This window comes from Tiliqua scincoides, chromosome 4 (genome assembly GCF_035046505.1).
Source record: "Tiliqua scincoides isolate rTilSci1 chromosome 4, rTilSci1.hap2, whole genome shotgun sequence".
In the NCBI taxonomy this organism is placed as follows: Eukaryota; Metazoa; Chordata; class Lepidosauria; order Squamata; family Scincidae; genus Tiliqua; species Tiliqua scincoides.
The window spans coordinates 55,165,910-55,179,587 of record NC_089824.1 but is presented as its reverse complement, the minus strand read 5'-3'; the positions used below and the strand labels follow the sequence as shown (position 1 = coordinate 55,179,587).

Here is a 13,678-nt window from a genome sequence, read left to right as displayed (position 1 = left end):
GTGCTAGGAGAGCCAGAGGGCCGGATAAGAGCTTCTGTGGGCTGCATCCGGCCTAAGGACCTTGAAACTCATGTATCCTGTACAGGAATTCTGCATGCTGGAGGTTTCCACAGGGTAAGGAGACATTTGGAGCAAGGCATAGCAGCCACAAAAAGGCGACATGGACTTGGTTGGCAACCTTCAGTCTCAAAGGACTATGGTATAAGCCTACAGCACCCGGTATTCCCAGGCGGTCTCCCATCCAAGTACTACCCAGGCCTGACCCTGCTTAGCTTCTGAGATCAGACAAGATCAGGCATGTGCAGGGTAACTAAATGTGTGTGCTAAATTGCTGGTGCCAATTCATGTTGTTCCATGTTGGCAGATAGGATGTGGTGTATGCCGTTGTTGCCAATCCCCTCCCCCCCCAAACCATTTAGGACTTTACCTTGACTTGATCTTGGAAATAAATTTCGGACTGGTGTCAGAGTAATTCATCCAAATTGCTGAACAGGTGCACTGAATAAAAAGCACCAATTGGTGCCACCAGATCAGATTAAAACAAGAAGTTGTTCTCATATCTTGATGCCATTGCTAGAGGAAGACTAGGACAATGAGCAGACTGAAAAACATTGTGAAACATTTGTCAGAGCAAGAAGGAATGCTGCAGTAAAATTTAGTACCAGTTTTATGAGGTCTTTGGGGTGGGACTACCTGTCGTGATTTCTGCAGGAAACATATAAAGTGTGAAAGTAATAGAGATGTGTACACATATCTTTAAACATCTATGTTTAAACAACCTGATTGGACCAGATTTGGTATTTAAAGATGTGTGCACAGACATTTTTTGTTTTTTTGCAGGAAACATCAGAATAATGCCATAGTTTCCGACAACAATCATTAACAAGTGGCACTACCCTAACTCACAGCATTTTCTGTCTCAAATTATTTGAAATATAAGTGGATGCAATCATATCATACCTTTGGCTAGACTGTAGAAAGGGAGGAGGCTTCCCTCATAGAAATATGTGTTACTCATAAGTGAATGAATGATGCCTGCTTGCCGAAAACCAGAAGTGCATTTTGGAGGCCTCCGGGAGGACTTCTGAGGTGCTAGGATGCTGCATGCGACCTTGGTGCACCTCTGAAGGCTGGCCGGAGACTTTGACTTTAGCAAAAAACCAGAAATGCCTCTCTTAAGGCCTCTCTCTGGCCTGCCTTCTGAGGTGTGGCAAGGTCGCATGCGGCCTCCCTGCCCCTCCAAAGATTTCCTGAACACAACTTCTGGTCATGTCTGGGACATCCTCTGAGGCCCTCCAGCGTGGGCTTGTGATCCACGTTGAGTCAAATCTGTGAACTGCAAACCCAAGGATAAGTAGAACCAACCTATAATTCCTTGTCATTCGTGAGGGCAGATGAGAATGCTGAAATGCTAAAAACAACATAAGCCACCATAGTAACATTAACTAGAAACTTTGCCAACTTGTGCTACACCAAACTTGTTTTCATTTTTAATTGCCATAATTCTTATTCCCAGCAATGCAACTATTGAGTGAAGATGAGAGTCAGCATAATTATATAGTCAACAATCCTTTTCAGTTCAAACACGTTTTAATGGTCTTGAAACATAAAACTTTCAGAGTTGTTACCTGGACCACAATTCAGCATTTATGCATCCAAGAAGGCATCATGCATATGCATGGCACAGAGGACTAGAAGCTTGATGCACAAGAAGGTGACTGAGAAGTGAGGGGAGATTAAGGCAGGAAGGGGTAGGTCAGCCTGATTTATCTCTTCTGGCTCTGGACCTGCTCTACCCATTCAGCCAATGACATCTAACAGCCCAATCCTATGTATGTTTACTTAGAAGTAAGTCCTGTTATAGTCAATGGGCCTTACTCTCAGGTACATACACATAGGAACGCAGCTTGATTGTGCTCTCGGTTGTCCATAAATTGCCCTTCATGCATCACTTGCCTGCAGACATGAGATCATCTCTGCGTTGTGACCATAAGCTCTTCAGTCTGGATCATATCTTCATGCACTTCATCCAAATGTATTCTGTGCCTGTCTTCCCCTCACACAAACATGAGTCTTGTGTGAGATGAAGAAAGGCACACAATGCACTGACAATTGATGCACAAGGGGCACGATCAATCCTGCAAGTGTGCAATCCTATGCACACTTACTTGGGAGTAACATTTTTGAGAACATATTTGAGAACATTTCAGATGTGATTGTACAGTGTTTTTGTCCAGTTCAAGATTCAGAATTCCAGTGATCCAGTGCTCAGAGTCTTTGGCAGCTGCAGTTTTGATTTTCTCATTATAATGATTAGTGAATGCCTTTGCATTTCCAAGGTTCAACAATTTACTCCATTTTTTACTTCAGGATTTCACTGGGCCGTTTTTTATTTGCCTGAGATTTGGTTCTGTATTCTGGAGCCAATTCTCCCTGTTATTTGCTGCTTCTCAAAGGAATTGAGCTAATGTTATTTAGCTGCCAGAGGGATATGCAGTGGCTACAATCCAGAAAGCAATGTGATAAGCATGAGATGGCCAATGGGGGTGGTGGTGTTTTGACGGTTTTTTCTAGCAACATGCATCTCTAGCAGTAAGCAATTTGCATGTGCTCTTTGAAAGTGCCTCAGATCTTGACTTGAACTGTATTTTCAAATTTATGGTAGCCACCTGGTAGACTATATGGTGGAGAGGATGGATGAATGTGATAGTTGCCAGTTCATGACACAGAAATTTACCCTCTAAAGGTACAGGAGGAATCCGGGTTATTACCTGGCAACTCTCTTATCCATCACATTATTCTGCCTTTCTGCCACATAGGGTGCAATCCTAACCCCTTACGTCAACCCCTTTCCAGCACTGACATAAGGGCAATGCAGCTCTGAGGTAAGGGAACAAACATTCCCTTACTTTGAGGAGGCCTCTGTGAGTGACATCCGAATGCAGGATGCAGTACATATCCCACTGGCACTGCTGTGCCAGTGCTGGAAAGCACTGACATAAGGGGTTAGGATTGCGCCCAGAGTCTGTGAAGCACCAAACATAAACATTTAAAATACAATTCAAAACTTTTACATTGATTGCTTACTTGGGAGCTGAGGCACCCAACTCCACCTGTTTTCTCCTAGTGCTCTGGCCCTCCCCTTTCCCCCATCTGCCGTAGTGGGGAGGGGGGAGAGGAACCAGTCCAGGAACCAGTCGGTAGTAGCCTCACAGATTCATCTCTGCATCTGTTGAATTTCCAGTGTCTAGGGGAAATCTCTGAGTTGCAACCTAGCACAATTTAAGGAATTTGCTGGTATGCAGTCAGAGAGTTTGACTCCTTTTTAACTTCAAGAAATTGCAGCTGATATCTGCAGATACTTTTGTGATTGTTTAATGTACAAAGGTGCCAGGAATGAACCTGGTGCTTAATTTACAAAAAGTGAGGTGCCAAGGCTCAAACTTTACTTCTAGGAAGATTATCTGACCAGCAATTCCTTTCCCTTATCTTAAGAGTGCGGTGGCTGAATTCAGTTTAGCACTATTTACAGCCCAATCATATCCCTGGTGGCTCCACCGGGTGCAGCAGCGCCAAAATGGCTACTACTGCATCCAGTGGCACCATCAGGTCTCCTGTAGGTCTCCTTGGATGAAGGGGACTTTTGTCCCCTTTGCCCAAGTTAGGTTGCAGGGGCCACAATTGGTCTCCTCCTTTCCGCGTCAGCTATTTTGCCAGCACAGACTGAAAGAGCTCTGTGTCAGATTTTGCAGCCCAACATGGAGGATAGAATACGGCAGAGCAGGGCTCTCCTGGTTCGATCTCCTTCCCACCCTGGTTTCTCTCCCTATCCTGCCCTCCGCCGCCCAGGAATGCCTCTCCCCCAATGCGCTCACCACCACCTGGACCTCTTACTGTGCTCTGGGAGTTGTCCAGCCTGGACTCAACATTGATTGGTGCTGGGCCCGTACCAGAGCTGACTCCTCACAGGGTGCCCTAAACGTGCTTTGCTACACATTTGTGATACCCAGTGCAAGTGCTGGAGCTCAGCGCCAGCGTTAGGGCTGGATTGGACTGGGCCCTTGAGTGAGAGAAATGCACTCTTCACGTGCTTAAGTACGTCTTGTTATTAGTGCTTCAGTTACTCTTGTGCTCAGTACTGGCACTGAAAATAATTTCTGAGGCTAAGCCTGGATTCAGACGAAAGCCTGTCTGCTCCTTGCTTGGCAGCTTCAAAGTGTTAGTCATGAGAAACCATATAACAGCAATTTTCAGCCACAGTTCCATGGCACACTGGTGTGCCACAAATGGTCTGCAGTTGTGCCGTAGGAGTTTGGGAGAGGGTAATTTATTAGTAGCCCCCAAAAGGCAGTGCCATGTCCCTTGTCAATTGTCAAAAAACCAATGATGTGCCTTGACAAATTCAGTGCCTTCTCAGTGTGCTGTGAGATGAAAAAGGTTGAAAATCACTGTGAGAGAAAGTCAGGAGCAACAAACTGAAATTAATGTTGGTGGCGCTGTAATTGTTCATAATGGTTTGGGTTCCAGGAGGAGCACACTGTTGCAGCCTGGTGTTTTCCCACTCCAGTTTCTTATCGCTTAGCACAAGGTCAGCTTCTGGAATTCACACTGATATTATGTTTTGAATATCCACCAGGGGTTGTCATGTAGCCCAGACCCGTTGTCTGTCATACACAGCTGCACTCTGAACTGTTTGATGCCAGCGATAAAGCCGCTCGCATGTTTTCTTTGTGCCTAAAAATAGAGTTTGATTTGATACTGCCCCCCTTTTTTCTTCTTTTTAAAAACAAATTATATTTTAGAAGAACTGGACTCAAGCAGTGTAGTTATAAAACAAATCTTAGCAACAAGAAAGTTCTTGCCATAAATAAATTACTGAGAAAACTTCATGAAAGATTAGGATGATGACGGCTTTTAATGAATGGACTCTGTTTTAAGAGAAGCAAATACACTTTGTTAGAGCAAAGAGTTATAGGGCTGATGTCCTAATGTCATCTTTGCTGCACCAGCCTTCTTCACAGAATTATAACCCAATCTTATCTTACCCTAGTGCCCAGAACTACAGCGGTGTCAAAATGGCAACCACTGTTATCCTATGGGGCCAGGGAAGCAGCAGCATCAAGCCTGCTCAGGGTAAGGGAATGTTAGTTCCCTTACCCCATGTTACACCCAGGCTACCCCAATGGGTCTCTTTGGAGCTGTGCCGGCTCAAGAACCATGGAGACTCCTTTTGGCTTTCCCGGCCCAGGAGGGGATTTACGGTACAGTGGCAGAGTGTACCATGGTGATGATGGTACCAACCCATCATGAGTAAAAACAACTAACATATCCCAGTGTGTCTGTACCAGAGGGCCAACTAGTGAGAGGGAAGAGGGCTCTGTTGAGTTGTACGTCAGGCTCCCACTGTGGGAAGATGTTTAACATATATAGCAGAATATACAGTATATCCCACCCTTCAGGCAAATCTCCCCGGGTGGTTAACAATAACTAGTTATATTGCGGGGGGGAAAAACTAAAAAAGCAGTTTTATTCTCACTTGAAAAATGGTAAAATACTATTTCAAGCACATTTGTTCCTCTGTGTTGTTTATTCCACCTTTTTCCCATGGCGATTCATCAGATACAGTCATAAGTGGCTCTCTAACTAATTTTGCTAATTTTGAGATAAATTCAAGAACATTTCAGCTTACATCTATGAAAATTGCTTATTTGGCACATGTCCAAAGTGTGAAGTCAGGCGTTCTTTTGCTCTTGTGTAAAATAAATGAATGAGAAAGGAGCATTTTTCACTGAAGACACGGAATGTGAAATATGGCTGTTTCAAGTCACGGGGACCCTCGTATTTTCATGTTCAAAATTCTTTGGGCGTTTCAAGTTTAGTTCTTGCAAGAACCCAAATGATGTCAAATATTAAACTTGTTGTAAAATGTTGCAATCTGGCACTACAAAATCTTCTTGTATTATTGATTGGCTGAAAGTCATGGATCTATGGAAAATCTTGTTTTTCTTTTCTTTTCAAATGCATTTTGTAGTTTCTCATTCTATGGCTGCAGTCCTATATATACTTTCCTGGAGAGGGGCAGTTCAGTTTTGAGTTGCCCAGCCTGCGGGGCTGTTGTGGCACCAAAATGGATGCCATGGCATCCTGAGCACACCAGGCAGCCGCCGGCAGCTCCTCAGGGGATGGGAACATTTGTCCCTTTCCTATGTGTAAGGAAAGTAGCCCTGCAATGGGGCTACTCGACTCTGCACCCGCTGGCACAGAATAACAGAGTCCCATGTCAGGCCAAGAGGCCCGACATGGGGCTCTGGATCTAGCAGAGCTGAACTCCGCTGGTTCTGCCCCCTCCCACCCCCTGCCTCCCCTGTCACACCTCTCCCATCTTCCCCCTGCCCCAGAACTCCTCCCTCCACCTCTTCCCACACTCCCACTGACCTCTCCGCCACCTGGTACTCACCCGGAGCTCTGGGCAGTGGTCGTCCTCCTCCTGGTGCTGGCTCAATGTGGACTTGCACTGAGCCAGCACCTGCATTGGCTGGATGGAACGTGTCACAGGCATGCCTTACAGCATGTTTGTGACACTGCATGCAGGTCAGGATCTGGCCCTACGTCCCATTGAATACTATGAGACTTGCTCTGAGCAAATTTGCATAGGATTGTATGGTCAGCTGACCGTGTAAGGACTAACAGTTGCATAGGGAGTACTCTGAGTTCTTATGTTTCACTATGTATATGAGTGCTGCTGTTCAGTGGTCTTGCTTCAGCAATCAGGAGGTGTAAAAAGCCACTGCTGCAAGTTGCATGGGGGTTAGAGAGGAGAAGGACTGTGCTGCAATTTCCCAAGAGGAAACTGAAAAGCCTGCAGTGCTGCTCTCTTCACTTAACAACAGATTCACTTAATGACAGGGATCAGAGTACGCATCCCCATCCTAAAGCAGTACAAATCTGTATATAGCAGTGTTTCTCAAACTGTGGGTTGGGACCCACTAGGTGGGTCACAAGCCAATTTCAGGTGGGTCCCCATTCATTTCAATATTTTATTTTTAATATATTAGACTTGATGCTACCATGGTATATGACTGCATTTGGGAACCTGTACAGACTTGTACTTTTAACAAGCTACTATGTATAATCTTTTAACAATGATAGCCAGTGGGACTGACTCCTGGATGAGTGTGAGTAGGATTGCAGCCTAGGATTGTTAAAAATTTTCCTGCTTAATGATGTCACTTCCGGTCATGACATCACTTCCGGCAGGTCCTGACGAATTCTCATTCTAAAAAAGTGGGTCCGGTGCTGAATGTGTGAGAACCTCTGCTGTATAGGATTGCAACCTAGATTTTCAGTTACTCTTAGTGAGCTGTCTATTGTGGAAACCAGCATTGGTTTCATTGGTAAAGATTCATGACTTACCCTTTCTTTCTTTTGTTGCAGGTTGTCTCATCAGTGATGTCTGGCCGGGGAGAAAGTGCCAGTCCTGAGACCAGCGCACTCAAATATTCTGGTCAGGAGGGCTTGTATCCTGGAGTTAGCCTGACCTCCACTGCAGAAGTTACAGCCTCCGTGCGACAGGATTCCTCTTGGTGTGCCTTGGCTCTAGCATGAGTCATTGACGGTGGATCTAGATACTTGCCCTTGGCTGCAGCCAGTGACACTTGGCTTTTGTTTTGTTTTGTTTTTGAATTCAGCAGCCCAAGAAGCAATGACAGGACTGGCAGGGACATTCCTTGCCAGTCATATCTGTGCCTTGATCCTAGAGGGGTCTACTTCCCAAGGTCTCTGTTTTGATTGTCCAGGTCTTCAACTATGCAAGAGAATCGAGGGAGTGTGAACCACTTCTGTTAGCTCAACAGCCACAAGGAGTGCCCATCTGCACTATTGACAAGCCCCTGACGTAGGTCTTCACCACAACTACCAGTGCTGCCTTGTGTATTTGTGGATTCTGTATTCCTTTTATTCCACTCAACCAACATCCAGGATCAGATTTGTGTTGACAGTTTTGCAGGCTCAAATAGGCAAAGCTTTCATTATAAAGAATAGCATGACAGAGAAGAGCTCGACAAGTGTGTAGCATATCTCAATGCGCACGTCTTGAACTTGATGGTGGATTTGATCTCTTTTTGCAAGTCAGAGTTCCAGGTAGTGCTTTCCGTTCATATGTCCACAGTTCTGAGTAGGTTTTCTGAAGCAGACATCCAACATACTCAGTGAAAGATACCACACTTGGTACACCCTTCTTAAGTCAGAACTGGCTAATGAGAACTGTGTTTAAAATATTTGCAAGACTGCATCGTTGTTTATAACAAATAACTGTGATGAAGATGATGATGAAGAAGTTCCTATGCTGTGACTGAACTGTATGTAGTTGGTCAGAATTTGTAAACAGGGTAGCATTCAGATTTTTCCCCCCGTCCATATATACAATAATTTTTTTATATAAAAGTGCAATTTGTGTTGCAGCAATCAGTGTTAAATCATAAGCAAAAGATTTAACAACAGTTTTTATATGAATGAATGGAATGAATGTAAACATTTTAACTTAATGGTACGTAACTAATTTAAAAGAAAAAAGTTAACTTGGCATCCTTGTGGGGTTTTTTATTGCAACAAAAATGTTCTACTTCTTTATTTCTGATTATTAAAACAAAAGTTTCAAGAACAAATGTTTTCTCAGGAAAAATTGACCCTGTCTGTCCAGTCATAAGCTTTTATATACACATTCATCCCCTTCATTTTGCCACTGAATAAAGTATCAATTGCAGCGAAACTTTACTACCTAAATAAATATGTAAATACTCCATCAAATATCTACACATCTTCAAAATATTGGATGCAATCTGTCCAATGTGGCTGATTCATAGCTAGGTTGGTTTACATTTTTTTTTTAATGGGATGTCATGTGGAAAGTTCTTTTCATCAGAGGTTTTAAAAATAAAAAGAATTATGTGTTTTCTGTACCATATGGTCTTATTTTACTATCTTTCAAAACAGAGGAATACTCCAGGTGCATCTATATGTTACATTGGAAAACTGTATAAAAATATTCAAACTTCTGAAATCCATCTGTAAAAAAATGTCCAATTCACACCACTGATTATTAGAAGATTATGTGAACTGTGCAGTCTGCAAGTTTTTCCCATTTCACAAATAACTCTTTTATCATCTTTCTGGTTCTATGCTGTTGTGCTACATGGATAATACAGAAACTCTGGACAGGTCTTCACTAGAATTCCTAAAGGTGGTAAAGAAATAAATCCTCTTGGGTTTTAGCCTAAGGGGTATGAATGGGAGGGTCTACTCTGAAGCAAGCTGCCCCACCCCTTTCTTGGCCTAACAGTCCTCTGTGCCCCCCAAAAGCGTACTGGAATGTCAGGGGACACACTAGAGTGGGATTCTGTAGTGTGCATAGGGCTCCTAAGTTATATGGAGATAAACAAGGCTTGTTTCCCACTCCTCATGCACAAATAGCAGTAAGTAGAAATTGAGTTACCAGTCCTTCATGTTTCTTTTGAAAGAAAGAAAGAAAGTCCTTCCATAATTCTTTTGACATGTTCAGGTAATATCCAGCCTATGGATGAGGTGTGACTCCTGGATAGCTTTTCTACAACCCAAGGCTCTATTTATAGTCTTGACACTGTGAAAAATAAAGAGAATTTCTACTGCTCCTGATTTTAGACATAATCATAAGAAATTGTGGCATCACTGAAAGGAACTAAAAGACTTCTATATGTAATATGACCTCCAAAGGTATCATTTTGAAAATTTGGGGTAAGCAGTATTACAGCAAAAGTTTTTAAAAGGATCCAGCTGGTAAGTGATGACTGAATAGTCATCACTTCCCAACGTATTAGTGATACCAAATTATATTAAGCAATTATGAAGACATGCAGTCTTTTCCAACTTATTCAAATATTGTGTCCCCGAAGTATTCTGTTGCACTTGGAGAAACTGAATGAAGAGAAACAAAACAATAACGCATTAAATGATCATGAGTTGACTGGAATATTTTGTCATTTTTCATGTTTTGTGCCTGTCACTTTTTTACTACCTGCCTTTCACAACTGTGGGTCTAGTCCTATTTTGGGGCTGTTTTTTTTCTTCTTCTTCCTCTCTTCGTACTGAATGGATACTATCCTTATGGAAAATGCCATAAAGGTCAAAAGGCCATGCGCACTAAGATGACATGAACATGGATAGAAATAATTTTCTGGCAGACTTTTTTTTTCTTATATCTGTCAACTTTTTCAGTAGAAGGAAATAGCAGCTTCTCTTTGTGAGATACCAAATAATGGTACCATTTCACGCAAAGACTTTAAATAGGACATGGCAATAAGGAAAGGTGCAAAAGGAAAAAATAGAGACAATCTCAAAATTTTCAAGGGCCATTGTGCTTATACAGCTGTCCTGTGGTACTCTCAGGGTTCCTGTCCAGAGATACCCATTGTTAAACCTCCTGGTCTTTTCTCTATTGCTTGCTGTCCCTCCTTTGCCAAAGATTCCACCCTTTACAGAGCCTTTTGGGATTAGGAACACTATTTTCTCCATTTCTTGAAAGCAGTGCCCACTTGGCACTTCAGTAGTTTGGTCCTCACTCAGAACAAAGGGCAAAACTATATGTACTTATATGTACCCTAGGACTATCCTTCTCTTTTGTACTGGCTATTTGGAAAGGAAAGTCAAACAAAATTGCACTTATCTTTTTAATTTTTTTTAACCTAAGCAGTTTTGGAAAGAAAACTATTTTGATTTCTGACTTCTACCATGTAGCTCCTATCACACAGGAAAATGCTTGCAACCTTTGTCCATCACTTCAGATCTTTTACTTTCATAATAAAATTTGATAGGCGTGATGTAGAGCAGAACATTTTTGGCAGAAAAATTTCCACTGCTATATTTTTTCCATGGAAAATTTTCCATTAGGTACATACGTTGGTTAATAAATGTATTAGTAACAATAAATTAACGTAACAGTCAAGTTGGAAAGATTTTAACTTTTTTTCAGAAAAGTATAGCCTTCCTCTCATATCCTGCCCATATACTCAATTCATATGTGGAGTGGGAATGAGATGTAAAGGGATTGCTCATAAGCATGCATAAGAACACGTTCTACATGCTTGTGCAAAACATGTTCTGACCTTCCACCAAATTCACAGAGGCTGGAAGCAGAGCCAGTAGATGCAAACTGCCCCCTCCCCTCACACAGAGATTGAATTAGTGGAACATGAGAAGATGCTTTATAAGAGAAATATAGATATTTATTTTCCTAATTTTGGGAATGTGTTACAATGAAATTGGTAGACATGAAAATAAATGTTTCTAGTTCTCATGAAACTATTTTCATGCAGTAACTTAAGCAAAAGAAGATCTGATCGTCTTGTAATATCAGTGAAGCTCAATTATCTCTTTGGGGCAAAAAGCCCAACCTATGTAACTTCCACTGCGGCAATGCAGCAGCCCCAAAGTGGCTGTGGGGTAGTTTTGGCATGCTGAGGCCTCCTCGGGGTAAGAAACCATTTGTTCTCTTTCCCTGGGGTAAGCCACTGTAACTGCCATGGGTCAACAGCTCTATAGCTGGCACAAGTACACATCTTGAATGTTCACTCTAGTGGCATATGTGGGGGATAGGATTAACCCAAAAAACCTGGGAAAACTATTTAAATAAGTTTGTTCTGTAAAATGCAGAAGAATTTCACGGGTCAGCAGGGATCAGCTCAGCGATGTGGTTTCTCTGAAGAACTTGAGATCAGATCTTTAAAATGTTTTTTCAGTGTCCCAAACTGATTGGGATTTGATTTTGCTTATTTAGTAAACAAAGCTTAAAAGTATAATTTTATATGCTGTACAAACATTTCAAAAGGTTTTTCCAACAACCAAAAGTATCTGAACGGAAATAAATTCAAAAGTTTCAATAAATTCAAAGTTTCACTTGGAAAAAAAACAAATTTTTGTTGGAATTGTTTGTAAATATTTTAAGAATGGGAATTTGCTAGATGACAATACTAACCATTTTTACTTTGGGGTTGCTGCTTAAGGTCTAGGTAGGTGAGGTCACATCACGGGTGAACAAGGTGCAAGACTCAGACCTTGACAATTGACATAACAGGGCATGCGCATCATTAGCTGTGCCACTTTCCTATCAGGTAAGCTACCAACATGGTATAATGCAATCCAACATAATGTTTGACTGATTTTTCTCTTATCGGTTCTTCCCAGTAGACTGTGAAGTAGTCCTTTCTTAACGTTGCTCTGAGATTACCTTCATAATATAAGTGGTGTAATATAAGGACTCTAAAACAACAACCCTTACCTCTCCCACTTGCCCTCCACCTCCAACTGCAAACAAAGCATAAATTCTGTGGAGAAGCAGCAGGGCAAAGGTCTCTGGAGCCGTGTTTATTGCACAATGTTGGTCCAATAAAAGTGTACTTTGCCCAGGATTGACCAAACGACAAGAAAGACCCACGTGCTACACTTAAAGCTACCCTTTTATTTGAATGAGTGATTTATCGGCCTTGTTTGGTATGGAGTTTGTGCTTTATGATGGGGTGCTGTACTACAACAGCAGAAATGAAGGATATGAGCATGGAAGAGTGAAGGAGAACAAACATTATTCAGCCATGAAACCAGCTCGATAGTTACGGCATGTCATGTTCTCCACTGAAATCTTGACAATTCTATTTTTTATACCTTAGAGATAGTTTGTCCAATTGTTATAAAATTTAGTATGTGGGATCTCAGATGAATTCCAAAGAAACTGGATAAATGTTGGCTTTTGCAGCAGATTAAATATGGACACAGAAGGGTTTTTTCTTTGCCTTTAATAGTGCTTTCCGTTTCTGTTTTTGTTCTATGGAGGGATATATAGACGGTTATTAAAAAGATCTCTTGGATGAAGAGTGGAAGTTATCCAATTTTTTAAAAAGTACTTTCTCACAACCAAGTCTGGCAGTGGGGGACTAATCAGTGACAACAATCTGAAATTTGTTGTCACGTGCTCTAGAACTGTTTCCAGAATACACCCTAGGGAAAAAAAAGTGTGTGATCACACCTTGGTTGAATCCTATAGTAAGGTCTGGTATGATGGCTTGAAATTCAACATTGTCTGAAGAGGCAGAAATATATTGGGGAGTAAATTGAGTTACTTGATGCTTTCACTCTCAATTTGTTTTATTTTGTTTTACAGTTTTCCCTAATCTCAAATTATCATTCCTTCATTTGTGCATAGGTTTACAGACTTGTAATTGGTCCTTACAAATGGCATTTTTTTTTTCTTCATAGGTTGTAAACACACATTTTTTCATAATTAAGAGAGGAAACCAGACTTCCTTCTTCTCACGCAATGCCAGACACAACGTCTCAAGTTGCTGGGCTTTCACACTCCTCTGTATTTCTGTATTTCTGCTTCAGTACGTGTGTCTTTTTCTCATACATCCATCCATACATCCCAGTAATTTGGGGGTGAACATTACCCACAGAAGTATTAATCCATTAGGAAATATGTCAGGCCCTAAGAGGGCTTTCCACCGAATGGATTTTCAGGTGACCAGTAGGCTGAACATCTGTGTTCCCACATGGTCTTTTTGCCAATCTACATGCTCCTTGCAACTAAACCAGATCAACTGGCAGGAACTATCAGTTCAGGACAGTGACGTTAGTTAATGCCATTCCTGTGCTAGTT

The 13,678-nt window shown here is 41.9% G+C and overlaps 1 protein-coding gene and 1 pseudogene across 5 annotated transcripts in view; one reads left to right on the top strand and one right to left on the bottom strand.

Moving 5' to 3' along the window:
- The window catches only part of GATA6 (GATA binding protein 6), a 44,199-nt gene extending 35,242 nt beyond the window's left edge, over window positions 1-8,957 (top strand). For all 5 annotated transcript variants that reach the window (XM_066623946.1, XM_066623948.1, XM_066623947.1 and 2 more), the window contains exon 7: window positions 7,435-8,957. In XM_066623946.1, the coding sequence (XP_066480043.1) occupies window positions 7,435-7,605 (171 nt within the window). In that variant the 3' untranslated portion in view covers window positions 7,606-8,957. The remainder of the gene's footprint in view (window positions 1-7,434) is intronic.
- Window positions 205-322, bottom strand: LOC136649926 (5S ribosomal RNA; annotated as a pseudogene).
- Window positions 8,958-13,678: the final 4,721 nt, after the last annotated feature.